The sequence below is a fragment of the Typopeltis vanoorti genome, chromosome 11, assembly GCF_054136105.1.
Source record: "Typopeltis vanoorti isolate ZY-2024b chromosome 11, IOZ_Tvanoo_1.0, whole genome shotgun sequence".
In the NCBI taxonomy this organism is placed as follows: Eukaryota; Metazoa; Arthropoda; class Arachnida; order Uropygi; family Thelyphonidae; genus Typopeltis; species Typopeltis vanoorti.
In genome coordinates, this window is record NC_143559.1 from 20,085,579 (window position 1) to 20,101,569 (window position 15,991).

The window sequence follows — 15,991 nt, forward strand, 5'->3', positions numbered from 1 at the left end:
TCTTTTCCTCAGTCCTTCATTCATAGATGACAAAAGAAAATCACCTCCTTCCATACCAGTAACCAAGCACCGTATGCCTGAACTGTAGTGTTCAGGAATATTGGACAATCTGAATGCTACAGTCATCTGGTTCCAATGTTATCTTTCCTATCATCTGTTAGCTCTTTAATCTTGTGTACTCAGCACAGCACCTATCCCATTTCATGGAAGCAAGCATATATCCAACCGATTCCAGAAAAAGGGAGACCAAAGCTTGCTGTCCAGCTGCCGCTTCCAACCAATTGCCATTACTTCAATCCTCTCCAGAATAATGGAGAAAGTTATCAGTGGTCAACTTTTTTACTACCTAGAAGGCTCACCAGTTAATGAGCAACTGCCAATCCAGATCGACAGCTGATATCTTGGCCTACAGCATGTACCATTGCACTTGATGTTTTCAGGGCTTTTGATTGTATTTGGCATCAAGGTCTGTTTTGCAAATTTCCTTCCTTTGGTCTAACTGGATAGCCAGTTTTCTCTTTGGTTTATCACTATATGTCATGGTGGACGACCCTCCCCCCCCCTCTCTCTCTCTTTGAACTTTGCCACCAATGCAGGAGTGCCTCAGGGTTAGTTCTTTATCTCTTATACATAAACGACCTACACTCAATCACTATAAATCCTATTCATAGTGTTGCTGACAATTGCACTCCCCATTCATCCTACTCCTTTGACACCGCATAATTCCCAGACATCCTTTACATCAAGATCATCTACAACCATTGCCTTAAGCACTGATCTGATCTCCATACCATCCTTCTGTGGAGCAATGATAGTATAGTCATCTTTAATGCTGCCAAAATGCAGTTCTGCTTTTTCTCTTGCAAAAGGGGATCTCAGCCCATTTTCCCTTATCCTTAGTAATATGCACATCACCAACCAGGATGAATTCTTTCTTCTTGGACACTTGGATTCTTTCTTCTTTCTCCATGTGCCTCCAGCCTCTCATGGCATAAACACATCACATTAATAGCTTTTAAAAAAACTAGGCATTCTTTTCTACTCAAGAAGATATTTTATATCCAATCAACTACTAACCTTATATAAATATCAAATCCACCCATTCTTATAATACTATTCACACTTTTGGGGTGGCACACCGAAAACCTCCTTTAAAATCTCTTGATGCTGTCCTAAGGAGTGCAGTTTGGCTCATAGATGTTCCTTCCCTCACAGACTCACTTCAACTTCTAACAGATGCATTGTTTTAGCTCTGTCTCTTCTGCAGATACTTCCATGACTACTGCTGCAGTGAATTGGCAAACATCATTCCTCCTTGCTGTTGTGTCTGTTAAAACAAGAGCAGCAGCTGTTCAATATCTTTATCTGTACATCTACAGACTCATCAAACCTGCTTTGCCTTTTCTTCAGTTATTCCATCTGCTTCTGTCCTATAGAACAGCCTTCCCCATAATGATTTTCCAACAACCTAAACCTCCAGCTCTTTAAGAAAAATGTCAATAGAGTTCTTCTTTCTTAGTCCTTATTTCCATCTCATACATGGCACTGATGTGCTAAAGGTTCTTGTACCTGTCATGGGTTGAATAAATATAAAAAAAATTTAAAACAAGGTTACATAAGAAAATTCCCTGTTGATCGGCAGTGTCAGAATCCATACTGACAGTTGCTTTAAGTTGTTTCCATGCAGCATAAAGTGCAGTGTTAACGGTTTTCTCCATTACTTCAGGCCATGGTTTGATAGATTTGTCATACTTGTCAAGATTGTGTTGCTATTGGTTAATTTTCAAGATGCATGACTGATATCAGTATAATAGGAAAGAAGAAAAATCAATATGGAAGAAGTCTGCTTTAGAGTACAGAAGTTCAGGACAATTAAAGAAATGCTATCATGACCAGGAGACTCTTTCTTAAATAGTTTTAACTAGATTATTTTAATGTTTTAATACAAAAAATCAAGAAGGGACATTGAACATTGCATGTTAGTTAATGGTAAGGATATGTTTACCAAGATCATCTATGCATAATTTGGGAAATAGATTTTTCAGTTTTCAGCAGTGAAACCATCCAAGTGCAAATGGGTGGAGGGCCAGACAAAAATTGTGCTACTAGCTTTGGCTAAGGTGAGGAACTATGACTGCCATTTGAACAAGTTTCATGCTTTTGGCCTTTTCAAAACTATTTCGGGTTTGTATGTTTGTAATTAATTACAGTAATTTCAAACTTTAGTGTAAACAGAAAAGGAAGGTGAAGATCTTGATGAAAGAAAATTACAATATGTTTGGTTCTTTTACTAAAGCATTGCTGTACTTTTGTAGAGCCAAAATTAGATAAGGAATGGATTTAATGAATGTGTCCATACCAGCAGGAATTGTTTCAGTGATGTATTCAATACAGATATTTTGTTCACTACTGTTTCATTCAAATGGCAATTGTACTAGCAAGTCAGACAACCAATGTGAGGCACCAAACTGATACTTGTCCAACTTAATATTCTTATGATGCTAGAGGACACATGTAAGAGTGGCTGAGTATTTCTAGAAGAAATCACTAGGTCATGATTGTGAATACCCAAAGGACAAACCACATCTAAAGTTATGCCATTTATATCACAATAATTGAACTTGGAGTTATTTTGTCATATATCCTGTAGATAGGATATATGGCAAAATATATAAAATGGTTCACTTGAAATGACTCTGCAAGCTTTTTTTCAATCTTGCATACCAAATTTCATTAAAATCCATCAAGCCAGAGAGGAATTATTTTAAATTGTTCTGCTACGAGAAATGAAATTATGGAGAGAGAGAGTTTTTCAACCAGTTTTGAACCTAAGACAAATGAAAAATTGCTGCATTTTAGTGTATCCACATCACCAATTAATTACACACTAGCAGGTTCTTGTAATAATTATTTATATATAAATAATTTGAATTTATTCTGAGGTGAATTTTTGATTGCCAATATTCTCTTCCTCTTTTAGCAAGAATTGTAATATTTGTCACAAATTTGTTATTCAAAGTGGACCATTGAATAATTACAGTCATATCTCCACTTATGCGAATCCGGAGTTACACGGTTTCTTATATGTATGTATTTCCTGTCCCGCTTCACGCCTCACCGCCAGTCTCCGACGCCGGCCGCATTCACCAGTGTCACACGTGCTGTGAACAAGCACTGACGTGTTTCACGTGGTCTCCATTCATACACGATTTTCATAGTCTACAAACCTTGCGATTGTTTATGTTCTTGATAAAAATTTTATCACATAAAAAATAATAATGTGATCCAAAAGAAGCAAGTCCGGTTCTTCTACAGCTAGCAAGAAGAGAAAAACATTGACTTTGGAAACAAAACTCAACATTATTAAGGATTTTGAACGCAGAATGAAAATTTGTGAGCTAGCAAAGTAGTTCGATCTACAGGAATCCACAGTAAGAACAATCATAAAAGAAAGGTTTTCAGATTTTGGAGGACACAGATTCTAATGAGAAACGAATTGTAGCCACAAGGCAAGGAATAAAAAAAATCTTTAGCTTGCTATGAAGAAATTTTGCATGACAAGAAAAAGACATTATGCCGTCAGACAAATCTATTAGATTTTATGAAACCATCGACATTGAAATAACTTTCTTTTTTTTTTATGTACGAAAAACTACAATTATGATTATATTTCTTAAAAAAAATAGATGTTTTTGTAAACCTTTGGTCCCAATTAACTAATATTTTGTATGTTTGTATATATAAATTACATGCAAAATTATACCCCGAGTTATGCGAATTCGACTTATGCACTTTTTGTTGGTCCCACATAACTTCGGGGTATGACTGTACTTGTGTGTTGGGGGGGGGATAAGTGTCTGAAAATTTAGAAGGTGGTAATGATTGAGACTTAAGTTGAAGAGTTTTGTAGCAGATCAATGTAGAATCAGTTTGAGGCAAGGTTTGATGAATACTGTGTATTTGCCAGTGAAGGTCTTGCACACTGATTTTGAATTCACAAAAGTCTCATGAACATAATAAAATAACTCGTTACTACTGGGGAAAAAAAAGTCTATTATTGTTATATTGACTGTGTGCAAATATGTTCTTAAAGATGGACTTCATTATGTGTAATACTCATTACATCAAGTCGAAGTACTGCAAGATTGTCATTGTTTCAATAGCATATAAAATATAAATTTACACTACATACTGGCATTTCATTAGATAAAAAGTCAAAAGAAGGTAACTGTATAGCTTATTCTTTGCCCTGCTAGGAGTATGCTTATAAGCAACCATAACCCTAGAGTTTGACAGTCTTATCTGGTTTTTTTTTTTTTTCCAAAATATTTTGGAGGCACATAGTACACTCATTCAGTTCCACATCTTAGTATATAAAGTACCCTCATGCATGAATATACTCATTTTGATATAGCACACTTTGAATATGAAGTAGCATTATGTTTCAAACTGCTGTGTAGAACTCATTATACAGTTGAGTAGAGAAGGACTTCTACTTTCCAAATATGAAAGTAGAATTCCTTTTCTTCTACATTTCTTCTTCTAGCTTGCAAAGTGAATGATGTTTTGTATTATGTCCACTGTAACTCAAGAGGCTCAGATTTCTTACTTATGGGGATACAAATTTAAAAGTCATTCCACAGACTATCTGTCTGCTAGATGGCACCAAACCTAATGGTATTGTTCAGAGATTTGAGTCAGCTAAGAGAATTGGCCTACCACTATTCTGAATGTCATGTCTGGAGTGAAGTCAAATATTTGAATATGGAGAGGGCACACTGCTGAGGAATTTGATAAAATTCTCCTTGTGTATGTGGGTTGGCAAAAGAGTTTTATACTGTTTATTTCATGTACCTCCCATAATAAAAAAAAAAGACAGGAATAAAGAATAATTTGGAGTTTAATGTGTAAGGTAGTAAATTGATGAGAGGTGAATAATTCAAACCAATTAGTCTAGCTGTTCTCGAGGATTTTTTTTAGTGATCTCTCCTACACCACTTCAAATGCAAAAACAGTATTTAGTGGTCATTCAGGAATAATGCAATGCTTGAGAAGAACAGTTGGGTTGATTGACATTACATTTGAAGCACTTGGGATTATGAAGGCATTGTATTTTGTTGGTTAATTGCATGTATGCATTTCTAGCCATTCGTATTTTGTGGAATGAAAAACACTGCAACCTCTGTATGAGGCTGTCTAACTCACCTTCAGTTAAAAAGCCTTGAGCAAAAAAGTGGAGTGGTTATTTGCTGTGGAAGCAATACTTGTAATCTGTTTATGTCCAAGAAAGAGTGGAGGTAAGGTTTGACCGAAAATGGAAATGGATATGCTTTCAAGCAGCAAAACTATGAGCTGGATGCAAATTCAGTGAAAATGATCACAATATTTTGTCTGTCACTGACTGAGACAAAATATTGGAAGAAATAAATATTATTCTAATCCTTTCTCAGTGCTGTTTAAATTCATAAAGCCTCTAACATGAATTTCTCCTAGCACTTTAGCCATTACACATGAGTCACTAATATACACAATAAAGGAGTAGGCAAAAGAACAGGGTCCTGTAGTTCTCAAGCACAAATTACAAAGTTTGAGAATAAGTATCCACCCACTGTCACATATAATGCACATTTAGAGTGAAAGCTGTCATTCCATTAGCAAGTCAGTCCATAAGATATAAAAGCATACTTGAACTTTCCAGAATGGGAGCATAATCAAGATTTCCTGTTGTCATCAACAGGAAACAATGGCAAAATCCATACTAGGCCATTTATTAATTTGGGTTTCCAGATAGTGTAGCTGACTTCCCAGGAATTTTTCCATTTCTTTAGAGAGTTTAATTGCTTGTATACCTGTTTTATATGAAATCAGTTGGACAGAAATCTGAAGAAGAGTTGAAGCGTTTTGAGAATAGGTTATTGTGGATGAATTTCCAAGCTATAGAATAAATACCAGTGGAAGAGAATAGTATAAAAAAGGTGACACAAAACTGAAGTTATCTTTGGAAATTCTTCAGAACATTCAAAAATTCCAGCAGGGCCAATAGCCTGGTATCCCAGTTTTGAAACACTGTCTTTCTTCTGATCTCTCTCTCTTTCTCTGACTTACTAAAAAAACTCACTGAATATTGTGAGTTTGCAGTGGTAGGATGACATTTACTGAGATTTATTAGTATAAGAATTCAAGGAAATTTAAGCACCCAGGAGACTAGATTTTTCTGTGAATAATAATTATTATATAACACCTCCATAATGATGTAACAAGTGCACATTGTGGATGCAGAGTTCAACAATATTTATACCTAGTGTATAGCATCTGTGGCATGGGACAAGCATCTCCAGCCTTTGGACACAATTCCTGCCTTCTGTTCTTTCAGAACAGTTTCAGATGTTGAGATAATTTGCTTGCAACTATTTTTGAGGTTTAGTATAAGCATAAAAGGAAGATAGAGATTTGTGTGAAAGCCATCTTGATCACCAAACTTGATTCTTCTTTTGAGTGGTATTGGTGGACTTTTTTGCTGAAATATGGTTTACATAAGGGATAAGAATTTAAAATAAAATAGGGAATGAATTGAATGTTTCAATACCTAAAGAATTGTTTCAGTGCAAATGAATCAGATCATAAAACAGTAATTTAACTAAATGAAGAATAGAAATTACAAAAAGCATAATGTAAGATAAAACAATAGGCAAAAAAATCATCAAGTTGTGATCGTAATTGCATATCAACAGCATACTTAGGATCAGTGGTGATAAGCATTAAGTGGTTGAAGGGTAGGGTTATATAGTGAATACCAGATAACCCTAATAAAGCAAAGATAAATTTATAGCGCCGAAATTAATTGCGGCAATCACTTGATATACGTGGCAAGAGTTTTGATTAACGTGCCTTTAACCCTGCGGAGCTCGCAGCTGATCTGACAGATACATTCCAAATGTTTAAAATAAATATTCTTACACATTTCAGCTTGGAGGTCATGAGTAGCTGTGCATTCATATGTTACGAGTGATATTCCGCACTGTTGGTTTGGTTTACCACATGTTATGTAAAGGTTTGTGATATTTAACGGTAAATTGTATCTGAGAAATACCACGACCTCCGATATCAGTATAGTATGGTTTAGTTTTTTTTTTTTTTTTTTTTAATTTAATTTTATTTATTCTTTGTTCAATAATTTCTAGATTGTAACTGAAAATAAATAAATCATCATGTATTACTGAAATAGAGAGCCAAAGCTTATTTATCATACATGTCCTCTAGGAGATGTGCTTTACATTATGGAAAATACTAAGGAAAGTGATCTGGAGCTTACTCCACCTTTACTCCGAGTTGCCCATAAGGTTGCTTATGCTTGCATTCGCTGAAACTTTTAGTTTTTATATATTCGGCACGAAACTCTTGTAGTTTCTATATTCAGCTATGAAATAATGTTGGATTCAATATCCACTTAATTTGTACCATCATGTATTATATTTGCAGTGTTTTTTCTTTGTTTTATTGCTTGTTTGCCGAGGGCTGGAGAGTCATTTTGCTTGTTATCGTAGAATTTATGCCGATTATGAAGAAAACTAAAACTGTTCAAACGACTCTTGATAACTTCTTTTGATAAAAAAATTGCAGTAAATAATGTAGGTACAAGTATTTATTAAACATTTACTTTGCATTTATTTTTTATCTTTCCTAAAAGAGTGCCATATAAAACGAATTATTACTACAGTAACCGATCCTGGACGAATTGTAATTTTTACCATTGATTATTAGAGTTCATTAATGCGATTCTGATAACACAGTAACATAGAGGGGTTAATTAACTGTGTTAATCAAGGGATACCTGTAATTTTAAAGCCAAAACTGTTTTTTTTTGATATAACACAGAATCTGGAAGTCCTAAACCATGTGGCTCTTGGTATTAATGATTCCATTTGGTTGGAAAGATCCGAGTTCAAATCCCATCTAGGATGCAAAGAACCTTTCTGAGGATCGTTCAACTGAAAATGAGTTCACCAGCCTTGTACATACAGAGATAACAGGGATTTTCTCTTGGAAACTCAGGCATTTCATTATACAGGTGACTGATCAGAAGAAGAAGAATGCAGACATTACACACTGGCCTTATAGCTTTAGTTGCTTTGGACATAATGCCAGATATCTTGCTTATTTTTGAGATGTTCATATGTGCTTAGGAGGACAGGGAGGGAAATGTGATATTTTCAAGAAAGTTTCTCTAAATCATACTTAATGCTGAATTTTTCTGTCACATTTTCTTACTAGTTGTCACTTTAAAATTAGTAGAGCAGTAACTTAATTATTTTTATTTTTGGCCTTCCACCTGCTGACATCAAGGGTGTCATATAAAGACTTGTATAATGTCATAATTTCCTGTCAGGTTACATAAGGATTACTGTACACAGATTTGGTCACTTAGTTTTTCAGAAGGATGGAAATATATTGAAAGGGGTCCAGTAGCAATTGACTAAGGTTGTTTCTGTCTCTGGGATATTGGTTTTTTTGGTTGATAACAGGAGGGGGGGAATTGGATATTATTATTATTATTGTCAACATTTGACCTCCATGGAGTCAGAGACTCATCATGGGAGGTACTCACTATTACATACAATGCTCATCCAACTGCGTCTTAAACTGATTCAATGTGTCCACATCCACAACGCACTCAGGCAATGCATTTCACTCACCAACCACCCTCCATACAAAGAACCTGCTTCTCACTCCTTTGATAAGGTGTTACCAACCACATTAATACCAGATTAATATGAAAAAGTTTTTCATAGAATGCGCTAGAAGATGGGAAGGGAGCGAAAGGCCATCCTGTAAGCTGTTTGAATGAAAATCATGTGTGAAAATGAAAAAACTAATTCAGAATTTCAAAATTATTTTTATTTTTCAACATAATCTCCCTTAAGACTAATACATTTATTCTAGCGATGCTCCAGCGCCATTACCCTATCCCTGTAATGGTTCTCAGTAAGATCTGCAAAATATCGCTCTACATCTGGAATCACCTCTTGATTCAAAGAAAAACGCCAACCAGCGAGGAAGTGTTTTAGTTTTGGGAAGAGATAGAAGGCAGAGGGAGCCAAATCTGGGGAATAGGGCGGATGTTTCAACAATTCATAGTGCAGATCCCTTAATTTTCCCATTGCCAAAACACCTTTATGGGCAGGTGCATTGTTCTGATGAAAGATGGTTTATTTTCTTCTTTCCAAACCAGGTGTTTTCTCACAAATTCTTTCATCTAGTCTAGTTAAAAGATCGGAATAATATCCCTTAATAAACAAAAGGCCTTTAGCATCCCAATACACTGATGCCATGACTTTTCCTGCTGATGGAAGTGACTTTGTCTTCTTTGGCACTGAACAACCGGCTTCTGTCCACTGTTTGGATTCTGGTGTGTAATGGTGAATCCAAGTATATCCATAATAATAAATCTATGCACAACATCCATTTTTATTCATGTTAAAATGCTGCAAGCACTATTCAGGGATTTTCATGCGAGTGCGTTTTTGATCTGCCGCAAGCAAGTGCAGCACCCATCTTGTGCAAAGCTTTTTCATTTGCAATTCTTCATGCAAAATATATCCTACATGTTCTTTTGAAATGCCTATAGTCTCAGCAATTTCACGCACTTGACTTGCCAGTTATTCAATACCATAATGTACACTTGATTAATGATTTCTGGTGTTGTTACACTTCTTGGACATCCTTCATGTGGATCATCTTCAAGGCTAGTATGGCCACGTTTAAACTCAGCAGCGCATTTCTTAATTGTAGAAAACGAAGGAGAAGAGTGACCATAAACTTTTATGAACTTCGAATGAATTTCTTTTGCAGTTAAACCTTCTTTTACAAAGAATTTTATAACTGCACGATACTCATTTTTATCCATTTCAAGCGATACAGGCAACATTTTTGCTTCAGACAACTGTATAAAACAAACTACTTGATAGAATGACTTGCAATTTCACATGGATGCTTGTGACAGATGCACCAACTTAGAAAAAATAATAAAAAAATCTTGCCGATAGTGTTGCCATCTATGGTCAAGGCAAAGAACTTTTCAGACCACCCTCGTAGTTACAAAATCCTAATTACCTGCAGTCATAATTATAATTAACTCTTAAACCAAAAGGTTATGTCAGCAGAACATCTGCCATCCATATTGTTGGGATTTTTAGGCCACCATTATTGTTAAGATTAGGGTGATTGATAAGAATTCACAGCCCTCCTTAAATTTATGCTCATATAGTACGCCCACAGATGCAAGACCCTTCGACACATCTGCGCATGTCAAAAGAAGGAGAATCCATTCCGATAATAGGGTCATCAATCCGTCTTGTGGGATGAGTTGTTTATTATTATACGTCAGAATATTAGGTTTTCTTTTATGAAAATTCTAGTTCTTAAAGTGGTAACTGTTTTGCTTGTACAACAGTTGGAAAATTTATGTATAAAGCACGTGATTTCGCGTGTTGGTGACCAATTCGTATATCCCTTATTTCTTTCTCTCCTTCAGAATGAATTGACTATTCTTGGCACAAAGCCAAGGTTGGCTCTACAAAGTGTGGGTGCACATACCATGTTTTGGTATGATATAAACAACAGATGAAACAGGATGTACAGTTCCTATCTGAAAAAAGGAACAAATGGCAAATTAAATTTAATGACTATGATAAATCTGGGCATTTTTGATCATGCTCTGAATACTCTTCATAGAATTGACTGGAAAGGTACCTGTTTTCATCACACCAAACATGGTATGAGTGTAAATTTAAAGAGGCCTCTGAAATTCTTATCAGTCATTATAATCTTGACAGTAATGGTGGTCCAAGAGTTATTATAATTAGTACTGTGAGTTATCTAAGAGCTTAAATCTAATATAACAACACTCATGTTAAATTATGAATTAGGCCACCACTTTTTTCGTATTAAAACTATCTATATGAATTTGTTCTCTGATTATGATATAAATAGAATATAGCTTTGATGTAAGTAGATGACATTTGACCAGAAATGCTCAAGTGTGGATGTATAAAAGTCTTGCAGTGGCTGCACACTTCATAATTCAGAAGGCCTGGACAGAAGCATGAATTCCAAATGATTGGAGTAGAGCTCGCATAGTACCCATATATAAAAAGGGAAATAAAACAATGTGAGAATTACAGAGGTATTTTCCTACTGAGCCTGGTAAGATTTATGCAAATATACTTCAAGGATTGTGGAAGAACAAGCTGGATTCAGGCCAAAGAGTGGCTGTCAGGATCAGATTTTCACTTTATGACAAATGGTTGAGAAATCATGGGAATATAACAGAGATCTCTATTTAAGTTTTGTAGATCCAGAAAGGGCATATGACAAGGTGCCAAAAGAAAAGCTATTCAAAACACTACAGTTGTATGGTGTCAATGGGGCATTATATCAAGCGATACGTTTTTATTTGAGTTGTAAGTCAGCAGTTAGAATTGAAGGAAGTACATGAAGATTTTTTAATGTTAAATCTGGTGTCAGACAAGGAGGTACATTATCTCCTCTTATTCATTATCTGTATGGATCATATTATGAAGGAAAGTGGTATTAAACCTGATCTCAAAATTGGAGATGTTAATCACAGCTCTTTACTTTATGCAGATGATGTTATACTTTTAAATAAATTCGCTACAAATCTGTAAGATTCCCTGACTAAATCGAATAACTGCTGTAATAGATTTGGTATGAAGGTCAGCAATAACAAGACAATGAAAATAGGCAGAAGCATTGAAAATATTGACTGCATTATGAATGGTAAACCTATACAAGTAAAACATTTTAGTTACTTAGACATGATTTTTAGGGAAGATGGTGAATTAAATATAAATAGACAATAGAATCAACAAAGCTGGTATGGTAGGAAGTCAACTGAATAAATTTATATGGAATAAGAGAGAAATTAGTCAAACACTAAATTAGCTGTATATATACAAGACCAAACCAATTTTAACTTATGGATCTGAGAGCTAGGTTTAAAATAAAACACTTGACCAAATAAAGACTAGAGACTATATTTAAGAGAGTCCTGAGAAAGATTAATGGTGTGAACAGATGGCATCAGTGACAATATCGTATTAAAAATAAAGATATTAGGAAAGAACTTGACATTGTTAGCATCCAGGAATGGGTTAGCAGAGCTAATCTCAGGTGGTATGGTCACTTAAACAGAATGGGAGAGGAAAGATGAGATAACAGTTTGATTTGAAGGAAAATTGTAGATAGGAAGTTAGTAATCATGTAATGATGTCATATCCTGTACACCTCCTGAACTTACATGTCAGGAATTTGATGATGATGAGCTTTACTGTAGTTTTTTTTTTTTTTTCACTAGAGGTCAGTCCAGTAAAATAATGGTTGAATGTAATTAGCTCGTGTGTGTATATACTCCAGATGATGAACTTTAATATGAGGGTCAAAACATCAGGAAATTAAAGTAATTTTTCCTAACATGGTTGTCTCCATAATTTTACTGAAATGAAATAATCTTTCCATTGCTTTTTCTAGTAGCATGTTTCTTTATGAACTTGATTATTTGTTCAAGTGACCCCAGGTTTATTATAAAATTTATTCCTATGAAGTAAATTATATAATAAACTTAACATGAGATTATGCAAAAAGTTCCTCCATACTATCTATTTTTCATTTAGTATTTCTTCCATTAACCACTCAACTGGCCACAGCATATATTTACATCAACCAAAACATGGATTTACACCCATTGATATTCCATTGAAATAGCAGTTTTCATCTCTATGGATGGCCACAGAACACAGTTTACATATTACTCGTTAAAGGTATCTGTGACACAAACTATCATACAATGAAATATTAATCTTTTGCCCACAAACAGTGCTATTTGTGGGTGGTAGATGGTTTGAGTAGATGATGAATAGTGGCACTGTGTGTATATGGAGGATTAAAGAGTTGTAATCTGTATCGAGTGGCATGTCCTTCCATGATGAGTTTTTGTGACTCCTTAAAGGTATCACATAATAATAAAAATTGTCATGTAATTGTGTAAGTCTAATAAATAGTGAGCCATCCAGAATAGAAATCAGAACCCAAACAAAATGTTTTATTGTCGAGCGATCAGTACTACCTTTCATTAAATGGATTTATTGAATAAGTCTGTTATTTTAAGGTGCATATATAAAATGTTTATAAGAATGAAGAAATAATTCATTTTCTGATTTATAGTATTTAGAGAATAAAATAATTTTAAGGTTATTAAACCAACTGTTTAGTCCTTGTGTAAAAGCCATTTTATGAGTACATTTAATTATTTACACAAGGAGTAAGTAATACTATTTATTTTGATGAAGCCAAATATTTTGACTTTATTGAAAATTATAGGCCATCTTCGGTGGCAATGACAGTTTATTACAAGGTAGAAAGCCAGCAATGGATTGGTATACATCATAATATAGCTGAGAAAACTTAGGTTAATCATTGGTAGCTCTAAAAAAAAAAAAAAAAAAAAAAACTATTGATGAGTTATTCTGATAAGACTTTCCTATATTTTAGATAAGTTCCTATTCAAGTTCGTGTGGTGAAGCATGGCCTCAGATCGCTCTTTAAACAAACGCTCAAATTTCTACCGACAGCAATGAAGTAATCAAGTTTCACACCAAAGAATATTCTGGTGTGTGTTTATCCCATGTTGAGCCAAGGCAGATTTCCTGTAGTAAATATACGATTTGATGTTCTTGTATTCTTTTTTTTCTATTGAGCATCCAGTTTGTCTGAAGTGGGATAGATGGCAGTTACAAGGAACTTGGTATACAACCGGGAGAGACATGTGGGTGCGTTTCTCTTTTGAAGATGTGAAAACGGGTTGATAATTTATTGATATGTATAAAAGTAGCCACTAAATTGTATTTCTTCAGAATTCTAGAAATCGGTTCTGAGATGCCTGAAATGTATGAGGTTAGAACTGGGTTTAAGAACTCTTAAACATCAAATTGTGTATGAAAATGGCTTCTCAGAAAAGGACTACACAACATCTGTTTGACTTCTACAAGTCTAACTTAAATAATGGCGTAACAGTATGCTGAGTTCCAGTCCCATATATTTCAGGCATCTCAGTACAGATTTCCAGAATTCTGATGAAATACAATTTAGTGGCTACTTTTATACCTATCAATAAATTATCAACTTGTTTTCCCATCTTCAGAAGATAAATACTCCCCTCTCTCTCTCCCTGGTGTATACCAAGTTTCTTTTGATTACCATCTATACTACTTCAGACAAACTGGATGCTCAATAGAAAAGAGAATACAAGAATATCAATTATATTTACTACAGGAAATCTGATAAATCTAGTTTGGCTAGACACAGGATATACACACCACAATATTCTTAGGTGTGAAAATTTCTTATTTCATCGTTGTTGGTACAAATTTGAGTATTTGTTTAAAGAGAGTACTGAGGCCTTGCTTTACTTCTTGAACTTGAATCAGAACAACTGTCTATCTTTATCTAAAATATGGAAAAGTCTTACTTATCAGAGTAACTCGTTAAGGTTTTTTTACAGCTACTGATGATTAACCTAAGTTTTCTCAGTTATTCCATTATGTTTTATGTATGACATCACAGCTCTGAATGGTTCAAATCAATCCATTATTGGCTTTCTTTTTTTGTAATAAACTGTCTTTGCCACCAAAGATGGCCTATAATTTTCAGGCCAAAATATTTGGTTTTATCTAAATTAAAAGTAACTCAGTGGTGCAAGTATCTCTTAAAGAGCATGCTTTTTTTTTTTCTTTCTCTTCCTACTATCTCCAAGACTGTTATTTTATCCACTATCTTACTCATACATAAATGACCTTCTCTCAGTTACCTCAGACTCTATCTACAGTTTTAGTACTCTCCATTCCTTGCATTCATGCAATAAATTCTAGTGTCCTAAATGATCTCCATACCATCATTTAATGGAGTAATGACTACCATCACTTTTGGTGCTTCCAGAACACAATTTTTCTTTTTTCTCACCAAAAAAAGAAAGAAAACTGCTGTTAATTATTTGGTATTTCAGTTATTTGAGTTATATTTATATGCCAAAATGTGTTGCGCTTATGTCAAATGCTGCCTATAGTGTCAATGAGTAGTATTCGCATCTTTGGCAATCACATTCATAATAAATCCATGCTGATCTGATTTTATTTATTAATTATCTGAAATTTATATGTTGATTTTTTTTTTCTTTCTAATGTATATATTTTTTTTTTTATTTTAAGGCAGCAGATCTGACAAAGCATGTTGATAAACGAGTTTACAAAGGAACTTATCCTACATGTCATGATTTTAATCAACTTACTGTTACTAGTGAAGGTGTATCACTTCTAGTAGGTTTCTCTGCTGGTCAGATTCAACTTATAGATCCCATTAAAAAGGAACTCAGCAAATTATATAATGAAGAGGTAATATATATGTCAATTTTGTGAAATGACTCTCATAAGAATTTTGTATATTTTCAAGATTTGATATTCATTATGAACTGCTGCATATTAGTCTAAACAAATAGATAGGCTTATGTGTTAGCATTTCATGTTAATTTATTTAATAGTATTAATTCACAACACAGGTAATAAGAAAAGATGATGGTATTATATTCATCTTTGGAGCACAGAAACAGTTTGTCTCAGTACATGAACAGCAACAATTTAGTTAATGGTGGGACCATTTCAAAAAATTGTAACGGACAATACAAGGAACTAGTCCTAATTGGCACCATCTACTGTTGGATAAAGTGAGAAAAAAGTTTATTTGATCTTAAAATGATTGTCTCCCAGATTTTTGGTAAACTGATACAAGCATACTTGTTGAGGTTTAGGGAATGTCTTATAGCTGCTGCTTATTCTTAAAACATTCTCTCTCTCTCTCTCTCTGACATTTGTTTTCTTCCATATGATTCTGTGTGAAGGGGATCCATAACAATAGTGCTGGATGC

The 15,991-nt window shown here is 34.4% G+C and overlaps 1 protein-coding gene across 2 annotated transcripts in view; it reads left to right on the forward strand.

Annotated features, from left to right (window-relative positions):
• LOC150101353 (WD repeat-containing protein 20) overlaps positions 1-15,991 on the forward strand; it is a 156,389-nt gene that overhangs the window by 26,280 nt on the left and 114,118 nt on the right. For both annotated transcript variants that reach the window (XM_090400281.1, XM_090400282.1), the window contains exon 2: positions 15,279-15,461. In XM_090400281.1, coding sequence (XP_090256407.1) covers positions 15,279-15,461 — 183 coding nt within the window. The remainder of the gene's footprint in view (positions 1-15,278; positions 15,462-15,991) is intronic.